This window comes from Pantherophis guttatus, chromosome 4 (assembly GCF_059756535.1).
Source record: "Pantherophis guttatus breed Tessera chromosome 4, ASM5975653v1, whole genome shotgun sequence".
NCBI classification, from domain to species: Eukaryota; Metazoa; Chordata; class Lepidosauria; order Squamata; family Colubridae; genus Pantherophis; species Pantherophis guttatus.
Genome location: NC_142066.1, coordinates 99,051,298 through 99,066,525, shown reverse-complemented (window position 1 = coordinate 99,066,525; position 15,228 = coordinate 99,051,298). Strand labels below are relative to the sequence as shown.

Sequence of the window (15,228 nt, the reverse complement as noted above, 5' to 3'; positions counted from 1 at the left end):
CTGGATTTGTTTTCTCATTTTGTCTCTCATAGTTGAGGTCTATCTATGATGTCAATTACAGGCCTCTCTCATCTTTTTAAGTGGGAGAACTTGCACAATTGGCGGCTGACTAAATACTTTTTTGCCCCACTGTATACATGCATCCATACACATACCTACGTACCCCCTTTAAAAAAATCTGGGAATTTAGATGCAAACTCAGTTATACAGTAGTGGCCAAAATTGTGGAAACCTTTTAGGAAAAGTGTATTTTTGAGGTTTGATGGCTAATAACACCACTTTTTGGGGGGGAGTTTCAAGATAATCATATTCCACTGCTGGAATGACCTGGGAATAGCCCAGATTTTAACCCAATTGAAAATCTGTGGAGCCAACTAAAGAAACTTGTTAGTCAGAAGCGACCCAGCAATAAACACCTGTTAATAGAAGCAATCTTTCAATCTTGATTTCACATAACAGCTGCAGAACTAAAAGATTTGGTTCACTCCATGAGAAGATGCTGTAAGGCCGTAATTCATGCTAAAAGTTATCCAACTAAGTATTAACTGACATGGTGATAATTTTTGTATATCGCATTTTTTTCTGCGTGTTTCACTTTTCTTTAAACCGTAACTGTTATTCTAATAGCAAATCCTTCATAAAAGTTATTGCATTACATTCTTGATTAAATTATCTTTCCATTGATATATAATTTTATGGTACTACTCCAAAAAAAATGATGTTATTAGCCAGTTTTAGAAAATACACTTTTCCCAAAAGGTTTCCACAATTTTGGCCACTACTGTACATCTTATCAATAAAGTACAAGTGAATTTTAATGAAGTCTTTAAAAACTATTTATTAAAATTATTTTTTTTAAATTTCTGTAGGTTCAGAATGTGAATGTATAGGTCACTTTAAGCTGTTATTTTCCCTTCTACGTGTCCATGGAGCTGGTCAAGTGCAACAGTTGGCTCTAGAGGTATAATAATCGTTACTGTTACCATTTTTTAAATGTTATAGAGTCTTGATTATATTTTGTAGTTTAGCCTTCATCAGCTTAGTGCCTCCAGTATGATGGAGTAGAACTTTTGTGTTAGAGCAATAGATTGGAGACTGCTGACATTAATGAACCAAGGTTATGTTTTGTATGAAGCCAGTATTGATTCTGATTCTGAAAGTAGTAAATGGTTTTCTGGACAAAACAGACATGGTTCAAGGCCAAATACAATTAATGCTTACCATTCAGAATACTAACTTCTGGAAAAGTACCAGCCACTCCCAGAACTAAAAGACAGGAAGCAAGCAAATTGAAACAAAAATGTAAATTCAGTTGGAATGGAGATTTCTTATGGTTGAGGAAGAACTATTTTTCTTGCTATAAAAATTCATTTTTAAAATTCAGAGTATTTATGTTTTTCAACATATATTCCATATTTGTTCTAGACTCTTCCAAACCAGGCTAAAGCTTGCTAATCTAGTTTTCTTTAACAGGTGGTGAACATTGTGACAAGTAACCAAGATTGTGTAAATAATATTGCAGAAGCAATGGTTCTTTCCAACTTACTAGCTCTCCTGCATTCATTGCCTTCAAGTATGTGGATCACATTTTAATTTATTTAGGTTCTCTTTTGCTCTTTAGCTAAAAGAACAAAAAGGAATTTTTAGATAAAAAAAAACATTTCTGTCTTCAAGAGTATACGTGTTATTTTACCTAAGAATAATACAGACCCAATTTAGAAAGGCATATATATTTGTCTTTTAAAGCTAACTCTTAGAAGATTTAATAGCAAGTACATTTTACTGTAGCTGACCATATATTAACCTAGTTATAAGTCAAATAGTTCTCAGGTCAAATATGATTCTTGGTTATTTCAAGAATATCATATTCTTGGCAACAGTATGAAAACTCTTTGTTATTATCTTCAGTCAGGATGGTTGTTTTTTTCTCCTATTTTCCATTTGGGCCTTCCATCCATATATAATAATCAGGTGTAGACTATTTATCTTTTTGAGATCAGCCAAGGTTGGCAAAGTGTTGCTGCTTGCTAGAAAGTCTCATAAAATACTGCTAATTAGATAATTAAAAAGAAGGCATAAGGGATTTTTTTTAGATTAATTACTATGCTATACTTTTGACAGTAAAGCAGCTGCTTAATTTTGGATAGTCACATAGTAATAATGTCTTCCTTAAGTTACGTGCACATTAGATATAGAAAGAATTCAGTTAAATTATTAACTTCGCAAGACAGATATAGCATAAAAGTTAATTAATCCAATTGCAATAGAACAGTATATTTTTGAAATAAAATTGGAGATTGATGTCCACCTGTCATATGCCTTATATAAAACAAATAAACCAGGAAATTCTATAAACCTGATATATAACTTTAAACAAACCATGTTGTATTCTCTTAGACTATGTCAAATAGCTAACTATAAAGTTTCACAATTTGTTAATTTTGGCAGGTCGGCAGCTAGTTCTTGAAACTCTGTATGCTTTGACATCTAGTACCAAAATAGTTAAAGAAGCTATGCTAAAAGGTATGACAACTGTCATTGTTTTGCTGTGATATTATTACAAGTTTTTTGTTTTATTCAAAATTAATAGCTTCAATGTAATTAGAAATATTAGCAGTTCTGTATTTTTTTAGGTGCATTAATCTACTTACTTGATATGTTCTGTAATTCAACACATCCACAAGTTCGATCTCAGACAGCAGAGCTTTTTGCTAAAATGACAACAGACAAGCTGGTTGGTCCAAAGGTAAGTATAGCATCATCAATAGATGTTTCACAGATGTTTTAAAAGCAACCCAAGAGATACATACCATACAGTATAAACATAATGCCTTGGATTTGGCTTGAAATAAACTTCTCAGAAATGTTCAATCCTTGCAGGACTTGAAATAATTGAATTGGATGGTCAGAAATAAATAGCAGGCACATGCGCTTGGCTTCCAATTGCCCTATGAGGAAGGCATCACTTCTAGTAATTTTTTCAGAAAAAAACTTATTTTGCTTCATTCCACTGATACAATCCACTTATTTAATTAACTGGAGCACTGGAACTGGACAAATTTGTAAGCTCCATGTCTGTGTGTGTGTGTTTATTCCTTAGGTTAGAATTATCCTAATGAAATTTCTACCTGGTGTCTTCATGGATGCTATGAGAGATAATCCTGAAGCTGCTGTTCACATTTTTGAAGGAACACACGAAAATCCAGAGTTAATATGGAATGATAGCTCCAGAGAGAAAGTATCTACGACCGTTCGCGAAATGATGCTAGAGTATGTCACAATAAAAATAAATAATTTATCTACATTTCATTCCAACAAATCTACTACTTTGAAAACAATTTCTTTCTGTAGGCTTAAAATATTTAATGTCTTTGGTGCTCTCTGAGCTTGCTTGTTTTCTTGCAGACATTTCATTACCCTTAACTAGGTAACTTTATCAGTGCTAATAAGGAGTGCTATGTGCTGTCAGTTTATATTACGGTGACTTGTCTGTCTGTGTGGGTGGGGGCAGTCTTAGAGATTCTTTGGGCTGTTTACTGATGGTTCTTTGGCAGGTTTTTTTATTGGGGTATTGCTTACTTGATTGTTGGTCTGAAGTTGATCTTCGAGTTAATCTATGCTGATTACTGGGGGAGAGGTGCTGGAGCCTTTTTCTCTTGGGCTGGTTGATTGTCTCAGCAGACAACAAACAGACAAGTCACCAGAATATAAACTGACAGCAAACAGCATTACTTACTAGCACTGATGATGTTACCTAGTTAAGGGTAATGAAACATCTACAAGAAAACAAGCAAGCTCAGAGAGCACCAAGAACCCTCATTTCAACCCTGAGCTACAAATATTCTCCTTTGTTGGTATTTAATGTCTGGGTTAGTTCATCAAACTCTTAGAAATAGTTCAGCTAAAGATTGCATGTTGCTAGCCTGACTTTGTTTTCAGAGAAAATAATAATTTTCTTTCCTCCTTTTTAAAGGCACTTTAAGCTGCAAAGGGACAATCCTGACATTAACTGGAAGGTAAAAACATCTTAATATAAATATAATTAAAATATTTACATTTTGTTTTATGTTATTGCTTATGTCCTGCCTATTTTCATCCTGTGCAAATATTCTTTCATTGCCTGCTCTGATTGTCATATTGGGACTTTGTAGAACATATTTTTAAAGCTGGTACACTCAAAATACATCAGTATGCAACCCTTATAATTTCCAGATAATGTGTTATTTGCAGGGCAATATTGGGGAAGTAGCAACAGTATATTTTATTATGTATTAAATAACTAGGAGCCTTGGTGGCACAGCGGACTAAAGTGCTGTTAAAGTAGCACTTAGCTGCCAGCTGCCTGCAATTACTGCAAGTTCAAATCTCACCAGGCTCAAGGTTGATTCAGCCTTCCATCCTCCCGAGGTAGGTAAAATGAGGACCCGGATTGTGGGGGCAATAAACTGACTTTGTATAAAAAGAACACCGCTTAGGGGGTGCCGAAAGCCCTGCTAAGCAGGTATATACAAAAGTATGAAGGCTATTGCTTAATGCATTGTAAGCCACCCTGAGTCTCCGGAGAAGGGCGGCATATAAATCAAACCAATAAATAAATAAATAAATAAACAAACAAACAAACAAACAAACAAACAAACAAATAAATAAATAAAGTTGGAACTGCTCTTTTCCCTAATCACCAGCTATCCAAGCTAGGCCCCAACTGTCCATTATAGACTTTCAAAGTAATCTAGTAAAGATGCTTGGTTTCAGTTTTAGATATTTTTATTCTAACTTTCTTCCTTTTGCCCATAAGTAATAAATAAAAAATAGCAGAAACTTTTATGTCAGGGAAACAGAATAACTTTTTTTCTCCTTTTTTGGGTTGATTTAGTTGCCTGAGGACTTTGCTGTTGTATATGGTGAAGCAGAGGGTGAACTGACTGTAGGGGGTGTCTTCTTAAGAATCTTTATTGCCCAGCCAGCCTGGGTCCTACGGAAACCTAGAGAATTTCTCATTGCCTTATTAGAAAAATTCACTGAACTACTGGAGAAGAATAATCCCCATGTAAGTTTAGTTTCTAAGTTTGACTTCAACTTTAGTTTCTAAGTTTGTGTGATTGTTAATTTAAATTTTTGAAAATGATTGAATCCTTCTCATTCATAGAAAAGGAAATAAATTTAGGAAGAAATAAATTTGAATTCTTTTTCTAGCTTATATTCACTAATTTAAAATTGAGTATTTCTGTTGATAGCAGCATTCACTGAAGTAGACTTACAGAAGAGTTAATGAAATTTTACTTTTGAATAAATCTAAAATAAAATTAGCTTTTTTATTCTTTGTTCTGGTAATAGAATATTTTATATTGACTAACAATTCAAGATGATAAAAGACATTAATATAGATTGAAATTAGTGAAGCCTATGAAAATAGTTTTTCAGTCTAGACCGATATCCTTATTGAATGCTGATTACAAAACATTTGCTTCAATAATTGCAGAAAGACTAAAAGATTTTTAAATCAATTTATACATCCAGATCAAAATGGTTTGTTACCTAAGAGACAAAACAATATAAGAATAATTTTAAATTATTGGAATATTATGAAGCACATCCAGAGAAGCAAATGGCATTGATTTTCCTAGATGCACAGAAAGCGTTTGATAATGTGAACTGGCAATTTATGCTGGCACAACTAAATGATATGGACTTTGGGGAGAGATTTATTAATGTGATTAAAGCGATATATTATAAACAAACTACAAAGGTGATGGTAAATGGAGATATGACAGAAGGTTAGCAGTAAGAAAGATATTAACAAGTATGCCCCTTGTCTCCTCTATTATTTGTATTGACATTGGAAGTATTAAATAGAAATATTGGACAAGGTACAGAGATAAAAGACATAGAAATAAAAAAGGAGAAGTATAAACTACAGGCATTTGCAGATGATTTAGTTTTAGAAGATCCACAAGAAACAGGGCCTAAATTAATAAAAAAAATTAGAAGAATATGGTGAAGTGGCAGGTCTGAAAATAAATAGAGAGAAAATGAAAATTCTCCGATGTGCTGACGTGAGAATCCAAAGTATGGGTTAACTTCACCTTCTTCCTCTTAGAGACTGAGTCTATTAAACTTTTATGCCATTCCTCTCCTGACTGAACCCCAGTTTGACTCAGTCTTCATCAGAGAGAGATATGTGTCGTAAAAGCTACTCAGAACAAAGGGATTTAACTTACTTTGGATTCTCAGAGTCAACAATAGAGGAATTTATCAGTGTTTTGTTTTTGCGATTTAATTCAGCCTTTCTGGGTGGCTGAGAAACACAGCCTGTCTCTTTAAGAGCAGCTATGTGGAGCAGAAGGCAGCAACTTCGGAAGCGACACTTCTGGAGCGTGCTGCAGAGCTGTTTTGGACGGAAGCTTGGTTTTATTTAATTTCTTGCAAAAGTCAGTTGTTGAGCGCTAGAGAGAACAAGGAAAAACAGCTGAGAAACAGAAATGGCGCACTTCAAAGAGCGCTTCACAGAGCAGCTGTGGCAAGGCGGGAAAGCCGAAGATCAGCTGTTAGGCGCTGGAGAGGCTTTTTAAAGGGGATGCAGTCACATGGCTTGGATTTAGCTACTTTTGGCGTTGGAGTGAATTTAAATGACGCTGCAGCTTGGGTGGGCTAGGAAGCTGCTGGAAGGACCCAACTGGCTAACCTGGTCTGATTGACACAGCCACTACAAAGAAACATCTAGTTTCCCATTCTTAACGGCACAACTGCTGCAATAAGTGTGCTGGCTACCCGGTCTGACTGGCACAGCTGCCAGAACAACGTGGCTGGAGATCTAATTCTCTCAGCCCAGCCGCTATTTCCAGTTCATCCCAGGAGAGTCGACGTTTGGTGTGCTTTCATCAGCAGACGTTCTGGCACCTCCCCAGCAGGGGTCCAGAAAATCCCCAGCACAGCAACAAAGGATGAAGAGTACTGCTGCATCAGAAAGTTATGAGGTGGCTCATGTGAGTGGGGAAAAAGGGGGGGTCTCAGTACAACCCCAAATAGAATAAAGAAGCCCCTCAGCATCAAAAGTGGGCAGTGGGAAAATAGTTGCCAAGATAAGGGCAAAAACCCTGCATGTAAAGAAAACCTCTAAAGCTGAGGAAAGGGATGCCCTGAGGCATCAAAGAGCTTTGGAAAAGGAAATCTCAAAGACTAAAAGACATGCTGAATGAAGAGAGCTAACAGAGCTCTCTGGGAGAAATGAAATTGCTCCCTCCTTAAGGCTCTCTGAGACAGCCAAGGAACAGAGGCATATAAGTCCCCCAAATTGGTTGCCAGATGGTGCCAAAGAACAATCCTTACAGTCAAATAGCCTGTCAGCTGAGAAGGGATAGGAGCTAGATTTTAAAAAGATAGATATGGCTTCAGAGGCCACTTTTACCCCCACAAAGGCGGGGCTCCGCCCAAGGGAAATTCAAGGCTCAGAGATTTCTGAGCAAATGAGGCTTTTGATATTCTTAACACAAGGACTTATCACATCCTTGCAACAGGGGAACCAGAATGCTTCTGTGGCATCAGACCCATCCTTGGAGCATAGCCAGCACCCAGCACCCCAAGATCAGGAAGATTTGAGGACTTTTATGGAGTCTCACCAGTGGTGAAATTCAAATATTTTCCCTACCGGTTCTGTGGGTGTGGCTTGGTGTTCATGTGATGGGGTGGGCATGGGTGCACACCTGACACAAACAACGTAAAAGCAGCTGGACTTTACACAAAATGACCATGCAACAAGCAGGAACCTCACAGAGTCACAGAGAGCTCAAAAATCAACTATCACACTTTACACAAAAATAACACAAAAGCTGCACAACTGACTCACACACAATGTAAAAGCAGCTCACAAAATGGCCCCTGCAACAAGCAGGAACCTCACAGCCAATCAGTCACAGCTGATTTTCTCACAGCTGATTGTTAGTAAAAAAAAATGCTAAAAAAAAAGTTCCAACATTGCCTCGCACAGCTGATCATCAAATTTTTTACTTTTTTAAGCATTTTTTTACTACGGTTTGGGCGAATAGGTAGTAAAAAAAATGCTTTAAAAAGTTTTTGAAAGGTCCAACGATCGCGCGGCACAGCTGATTGTCGTACTTTTTAAAGCATTCTTTTATTACCGGTTCGGGTGAATGGTAGCAATTATTACTACCGGTTTGGGCGAACCGGCCCAAACCAGTAGCATTTCACCCCTGAGTCTCACTCTCCCACTCCATCCCTCTACAGAGTAGAGATTGGATTTCAGAAGAGGAGGACCAGAGAGACAAGTCTTTCAGAGGATGAGGGATTGGCTCCTGAACTCCCAGCGTTCACGAGGCTGTTCCGCCCATCCCTCTTCAAACCTCTCTTGTTTAAAGTCACGACCACAGCCAACAGTGTATCAAAGTCTGCTCTGGGCCTACCAGATCCAAATGTGCTCCTCTACACAACCAGTTGCGCAGAATGAGGAGGTTCCCTCGCCACAATTGTTCCGTGATATGGTCTGGAAACAATGGGCCCAACCAGTAGAATATCCAACCCAAATGGGAATGTCAGGAGATTTTATAATGTAGCCACACACTTCGCAGAGAAGCTACAATTACCAACAGTAGACAGGCCGGTTGCAGCCTTAACATCCTCTAACCTTGTGTCTCAGGACACAGCAGACACTCTAAAATCAGAGGATAGGAGAACAGAGCTTTCCCTTCACAGGGCTTAACAAGCAGCGGCCTGGGCAGTCAGGCCAACCACGACGGACTCGCTTTTCAAAAGAGCCTCCTTAGCCTGGCTTTGCCAGATGCAAACTAGAATTCCACCAGATGACCAATGCCTTCAACAAGACATCAGCAAACTGGCAGCAGCAACGGAATTCTTGGCTGATGCCACCTGATGCAGCCAAATTCATTTCCAGGGCTATAGCATCAGCGGTAATGGCGCGCCACATGCTGTGGCTTTACAACTGGCAGGCAGATGCCAAGTCCAAATGGAGGCTAGACTCTGAACCCTTCACGGGTGGCAAGGTATTTGGGGAAGCCATGGAGTCCATCTTGGTTGAAACCAAGGACAGGAGGAAAATTCTGTCATATCTACACAAGCAAGCAGACCGATGTCCCTCACCTTATGTTCATAGTTCCCCCTTTCGGCAAGCAGAGACTGGACTGGGCTACTTCCAAAGGAGGTTCCCACAGGGAATCAACATACAGATAAAGCCAGATTTCGAGATAGAAACAAACAGCAAGTCCAGGCCAAGAAACCATTTTGGCGCTCTGGAAGCCATCCCTTCCGGCGCTACAAGTGACCCCAGGTGAGACCCTCCCATTGGCGGCTCCCAAGCACTATTCACGAATCAATGGGAGGCAACCACGTCAGACACCTGGGTTCTAAACATAGTGAGACTAGGCCTTAGGCTCGAATTTCTCTCCACACCCCGAGATTCTTCATATGTTGTCCCATACCAGGAGACAACGCAAAGAAGGGCCTCATAGAGGCCGCAATCCAACACCTGTTGGACATTCAAGCTATCCAGCCGGTCCTGACATGCTAACAGGGGCAAGGATTCTACTCCATACTATTTGTGGTTCCCAAGGCCTCGGGGGGCAGGGGGGGGAAATTCTAGACCTAAAAAGATTAAACAATTACCTCATTTACAAGAGGTTCAAAATGCAATCTCTCTAGTTCATCTTGGAGAGCATCCAGGAGGACAACTTCTTAATGTCCATAGACCTAACAGAGGCATACCTTCACATGCCCATCTTATCTTTACATCGATGGTTCCTCCGGTTCTACTATGCGGGTCAGCATTACCAATACAGAGCCTTACCGTTTGGTCTGTCTTCAGCACCCAGAGTGTTCACCAAGGTCCTGGCAGCACTCTCAACCCACATCAGGGCACTACCGATCTGAGTCCAATGTTACCTGGACAACATTTTAATCCAGTCCTCCTCCCAGATGACAGAGGACCTACAAGTCACAACCCGGATTCTTCAGGATCATGGTTTTCTGTCAAATATAGGAAGAGTCATCTGATTCCTACCATTTGCCTTACCTGGGGGCGATCATAGACACTTCACTATGTGAGGTTTACCTGTCACAGGAGCGTCAGGACAGCATAAAGACATTAATAAATCAGATTCGGGCAGACCTCAAGGTTCCTCTAGCCCTTCTCTCAAAGCTCCTAGGCAAGATGGTATCGTGAATCGCAATAATTCCCTGGGCACGTCTACACACAAGGACCTTACAGTGGTTTCTCTTACCTTACCAGAGATCCGGAGAAAGCAATTCAAACACCAAGGTTATGGTCCCACACAAAGTGCTACACTCCTTCCATTGATGGATGTCCTGGGCCATGGACAGGGGTTGTGCTTTCAAGGAGGCCAATCACCTAACCATCACAACAGACGCCAGCCTCTTGCTGGGGCAACCACTTTCAGGCGCAGATGGCACAAGGGCAGTGGTCGCAGGAGGACCTAGCAAACAATATCAACTGTCTGGAACTCAGGTCAGTTCGCTTGGTCACTGGCCACCATATTCTCATCCTGATGGACAATGTAACCACCAAGGCCCACATCAACCGTCAAGGGGGGACACATTCCAGAGCACTCATGCGAGAGGCAGAGCAGTTGGAAAAACAGAAAAAAGAGTTAATGAAGAGAATAGATATTCATAATACTAAGAAAGTAAAATATTTAGGGATTCAACTGACAGCAAGATGTGTAACTATTAAGGAAGATAATTATTATAAATTGTTGCAACAAATTAAAACAGATCTGGAAAAATGGGAAACACTACAATTATCGTTGATAGGAAGAATAGCTACAATCAAAATGAATATATTGCCGAGATTATTATATTTATTTCAGTCAATTCCGATAAAATTGGGGGGGAAATACTTTGAGGAACTTAACAAAATAATATTAAAATATATTTGGCAAGGGAAAAAAGCAAGAATTAGCTTTAAAATGTTGCAGGATTCAAGAAGTAGAGGAGGTTTTGGATTACCAAATTGGGAATTGTATTACCAGGCTGCAGTATTAACATGGATGAAAGAATGGATTGTATTCAGGCATACAAGATTATTGACTCTGGAAGGACATGACTTGCAACTGGGTTGGCATGCTTTCTTGTGGTATGGGAAAAATAAGATACATGGTTACTTTCAAAGACATTATATAAGAAATGCATTAATGTTAGTATGGGAGAAAATTAAAGAGCAACATTATTGGAGGATATCAGTTTGGCTTTCAACAATGGAAGCACTGATTCACCCAAATGTTATTAACATGGGAAATATTGTTAGATATAAAGATATTTTGAATGAAAAGGGGGAACAGGAACTGAGTGATCAAGGGATTGATATGGCATGGCATTCACAAGTGCAGATACATTCTAGATATAAGAAAGATGTTAAATTATATGGTTTCTATAAAGAATTAATAGAATTAGATAAGAAATTAACAGGAACAGAAGAAAGATTGGAAAAAATTGTACAACTACCTATTGGGCAGAAAACTGGAAGATGAACAAGTGAAAGAGACAAGGAGGCAAAAAAATTCAGTCATACAATAGAATTAGATAAATGGCAGAAACTGTGAGACAGGAATTACAAATTAACAATGTGAACTGCATATAAAGAAAATTTGTATGAGATGTTTTATAGATGGCACTTTGCACTGGCGAGGTTGGCAAAGATGTTTAAAGACAGGTCAGCTAAATGTTGGAAGTGCCACCAAATACCTGGGTCTTATTATCATATGTGGTGGACATGTGTAGAAGCAAAAAAAATACTGGACCAAAATACATACATGGCTGGAAAAGATGATAAAATAGCACATTGATTTACAACCAGAAATATTTTTGCTGGGGATTGTACCTGAAACTTATAGTAAAGAGAACACATATTTAATTATACATGTATTAACTGCAGCTAGAATCGTATTTGCACAAAATTGGAAAAGTGAAGAGATCCCTACTGATGAGAATGTGATTAGGAAAATATTAGAATGTGCAGAAATGAACATGTACACTTGCAATTAAGGAGTGTGCAGAAATGAACACTTGCAATTAAGGAGAAAGAACAAACTGAATATTATATGATATGGGAATTATTTTATCAATGGTTAGAGAATAAAAATGGAAGTTGGAAATAAAAGATTAAAAAAGAATAGAAAATACATTAAGTAGAGAGGTAAACAATATGATAATTGTTATTATGATTATTATGTATAACATTTTTATTAGAAGATGTTAAAAGAGAAAAATGAATAAGTTTACTGTGCTCAATTGTTCAATATATTATAATTGTAAGATTAGAGAATTAATATCAATGTAATGAACAATGTTGTAAATTTTGATGATTATTGCACAGAGATATTTGTACCCAGACGACACACTGTTTAAGGGAAGATGGAATGCTTATATTTTTTAAAAAAATAAACTTTAAAAAAAAAGAAAATAGTTTTTCAAATGTCAAAAATAAACTAGCAGCAATACATCATGGAATGTAAGCATGATTGATTCATTATTCATAACAACTTGTGTACCTACAATTAAAATCATTTCTGCAGCTTGAATTTTCTCCAGTATAAGTTCCAAACCTTGAAAACTACCTGGAGTATAGTTTTATTAATAAGAGAAGCTGTGTTTTGAATACAGTTTTAAAATATTCCATTCATGGAATCCATTGTGATTGCTGTTTAGTCATGTTTTAGTCATGTTTTTCAATCAGATTAATACGATTAAAGTTTAAACTGCTATGTGTGCCATTGTATAATTTACTTTCTTTGTGTTTTGAAACAGGGGGAAACTTTGGAAACAATAACAACAGCAACAGTATGCCTCTTTAGTGCTCAGCCTCAGCTAGCAGACCAGGTTCCTCCACTGGGTCATCTTCCCAAAATTCTTCAAGCTATGAATCATAAGAACAATGCTATTCCTAAAAGTGCTATGCGAGTCATACACATACTATCAGATAATGAGGTATGCAGCCTTAAGTCACAATAAAAGGTGTATGTTTGTCAGGGTTGGTCTTTTTGGGGGGAGGGGGGGACAGAATAACAGAATTGAAAGGCACCTTGGAAGTCTTCTAATCCAACCCCCTGCTTAGGCAAGAAACCCTACACTACTTCAGACAAATGGTTATCCCAATCTCTTCTTAAAAACTTCCAGTGTTGGAGCGTTCACAACTTCTGGAGGCAAGTTGTTCCACTCATTAATTGTTCTAACTGTCAGGAAATTTCTCCTTAGTTCTAGGCTGCTTCTCTCCTTGATTAGTTTCCACCCATTGCTTCTTGTCCTGCCCTCAGGTGCTTTGGAAAATAGCTTGACTCCCTCTTCTTTGTGGCAGCCCCTGAAATATTGGAACACTGCTAACATGTCACCCCTACTCCTTCTTTTCATTAAACTAGACATACCCAGTTCCTGCAGCCATTCTTCATATGTTTTAGCCTTCACTCCCCTAATCATCGTTGTTGCTCTTCTCTGCACTCTTTCTAGAGTCTCCACATCTTTTTTACATTGTGGTGACAAAAACTCGATGCAGTGTTCCAAGTGTGGCCTTACCAAGGCCTTATAAAGTGGTATTAACATTTCATGTGATCTTGATTCTATCCCTCTGTTTATGCAGCCTAGAACTGTGTTGGCTTTTTTGGCAGCTGCTGCACACTGCTGGCTCATATTTAGCTTCTTGTCCACTAGGACTTCAAGATCCTTCTCACAGTTACTACTATTGAGCAAGGTACCACATATACTGTACCTATGCATTTTGTTTTTCTTGCCTAAATGTAGAACCTTACTTTTTTCACCATTGAATTTCATTTTGTTAGATAGCGCCCAATGATCAAGTCTGTTAAGATGCTTCTGTATCTTAACCCTATCTTCTGGAGTGTTGGCTATTCCTGCTAGCTTGGTGTCATCTGCAAATCTGATGAGTTCCCATCTATCTCCTCGTCCAAATCATTGATGAAGATGTTGAAGAATACTGGGCCTAAAACAGAGCCTTGGAGCCCACTTCATATTTCCCTCCATGTAGATGCGGCTCCATTGAGGACTACATGTTGAATGCGGTTCATCAGCCAGTTATGAATCCATCTGGTGGTGATACTGTCTAACCCACATTTTTCTATTTTATCTAGTAGTGGGTTATGGTCTACTTTATCAAATGCCTTACTGAAGTCCAAGTAAATTATATTGACAGCATTCCTCTGGTCCACTAATTTTGTCACTTTGTCAAAGAATGCAATAAGATTAGTCTGACATGATCTGTTTTTGACAAACCCATGTTGGCTTTTGGTTATTACTTTGTTTGCTTCTAGGTGTTCACTGATTCGTTGCTGATTATCTTTTTCAGAATCTTACCTAGTATTAGGGTCAGGCTGATAGGTCTGTAGTTTCCTGGACCTATTTTGTTTTCCTTTTTTGAAGATGGGAACTACATCAGCTCTTTTCCAGTCTTCTGGCAGTTCCCCGGTGCTTCAGGATCTTTGAAAGATATAGTTCAGTAGTTCTTAGATCTTGTCTGCCAGTTCCTTCAGAACCTTGGGGTGTAATCCATCTGGTCCTGGTGATTTGAACTCATCTAGGGTAGACAGGTGCTTATTTACCATTTTTCCCCTATTTTCACGTGTTTCTAATCTGTTTTTTGTGGTGCTGTTTTTGATAGGTTGGACTGTTTTTTCCCTTTGTATAAAAACCGTTGCAAAAAACAAGTTAAGTAGTTCTGTTTTCTCCCTGTTGCTTGTCACCTTCTTGCCACTTTCTCTCAGCAATGGGCCAATTGTTTCCTTGAGGTTTTTTTTTTAACATGTTGGAAGAAGCTTTTGTTGTTGTTATTTTTTACTTTTGTCACATTCTTTGTTCATTGTGAGTCTTAGCTTTCCTCACTTCATCTTTGCAGGCTCAGGCTATTTGCTGATATTTTGCCTTAGTTATGTGCCCCCCTTTCAACTTTTTATACTTGTCCTTTTTGTCTTTCAATGTGTCAGAGAGTTCTTTATGCAGCCATGCTGGTTTTTGAGAGCTGTTATTTTTCTTCTTCATTGGTATTGTGCTAGACTGGGCTTTTATAATCTCACTTTTCAAAATTTCCCAAGCTTCTTGAGTTGTTTTCCCCTTGAGGATTCTCATTCATGGAATTCTTCCCAAGCTCTCTAAGTTTATTGAAATTAGTTCTCTTAAAGTCCAAGACTCTAGTTTGACTTTGTTCTATTGCTTGTGCTTGCATAATGTTGAATTCCAATA

General features: G+C 38.2%; 1 protein-coding gene and 1 long non-coding RNA gene across 7 annotated transcripts in view; one reads left to right on the top strand and one right to left on the bottom strand.

The window, feature by feature from the left end:
• Nucleotides 1–1,261, bottom strand: part of LOC132709567 (uncharacterized) — a 44,341-nt gene extending 43,080 nt beyond the window's left edge. Inside the window, exon 1 of the long non-coding RNA XR_009620598.1 lies at nt 1,222–1,261. This is a non-coding gene — a long non-coding RNA (uncharacterized LOC132709567). The remainder of the gene's footprint in view (nt 1–1,221) is intronic.
• The window catches only part of DNAJC13 (DnaJ heat shock protein family (Hsp40) member C13), a 161,414-nt gene that overhangs the window by 135,193 nt on the left and 10,993 nt on the right, over nt 1–15,228 (top strand). For 5 of the 6 annotated variants that reach the window (XR_009620597.2, XM_060683675.2, XM_060683672.2 and 2 more), the window contains 8 exons: nt 870–961; nt 1,474–1,573; nt 2,449–2,523; nt 2,634–2,746; nt 3,101–3,270; nt 3,974–4,016; nt 4,874–5,047; nt 12,790–12,969. Coding sequence is in view for 5 of the 6 variants with exons in the window: in XM_060683675.2 (XP_060539658.1) it covers nt 870–961; nt 1,474–1,573; nt 2,449–2,523; nt 2,634–2,746; nt 3,101–3,270; nt 3,974–4,016; nt 4,874–5,047; nt 12,790–12,969 (947 nt within the window). In the remaining variant the exon portion in view is untranslated. The remainder of the gene's footprint in view (nt 1–869; nt 962–1,473; nt 1,574–2,448; nt 2,524–2,633; nt 2,747–3,100; nt 3,271–3,973; nt 4,017–4,873; nt 5,048–12,789; nt 12,970–15,228) is intronic. The other variant, XM_087892517.1, reaches the window with a different exon arrangement.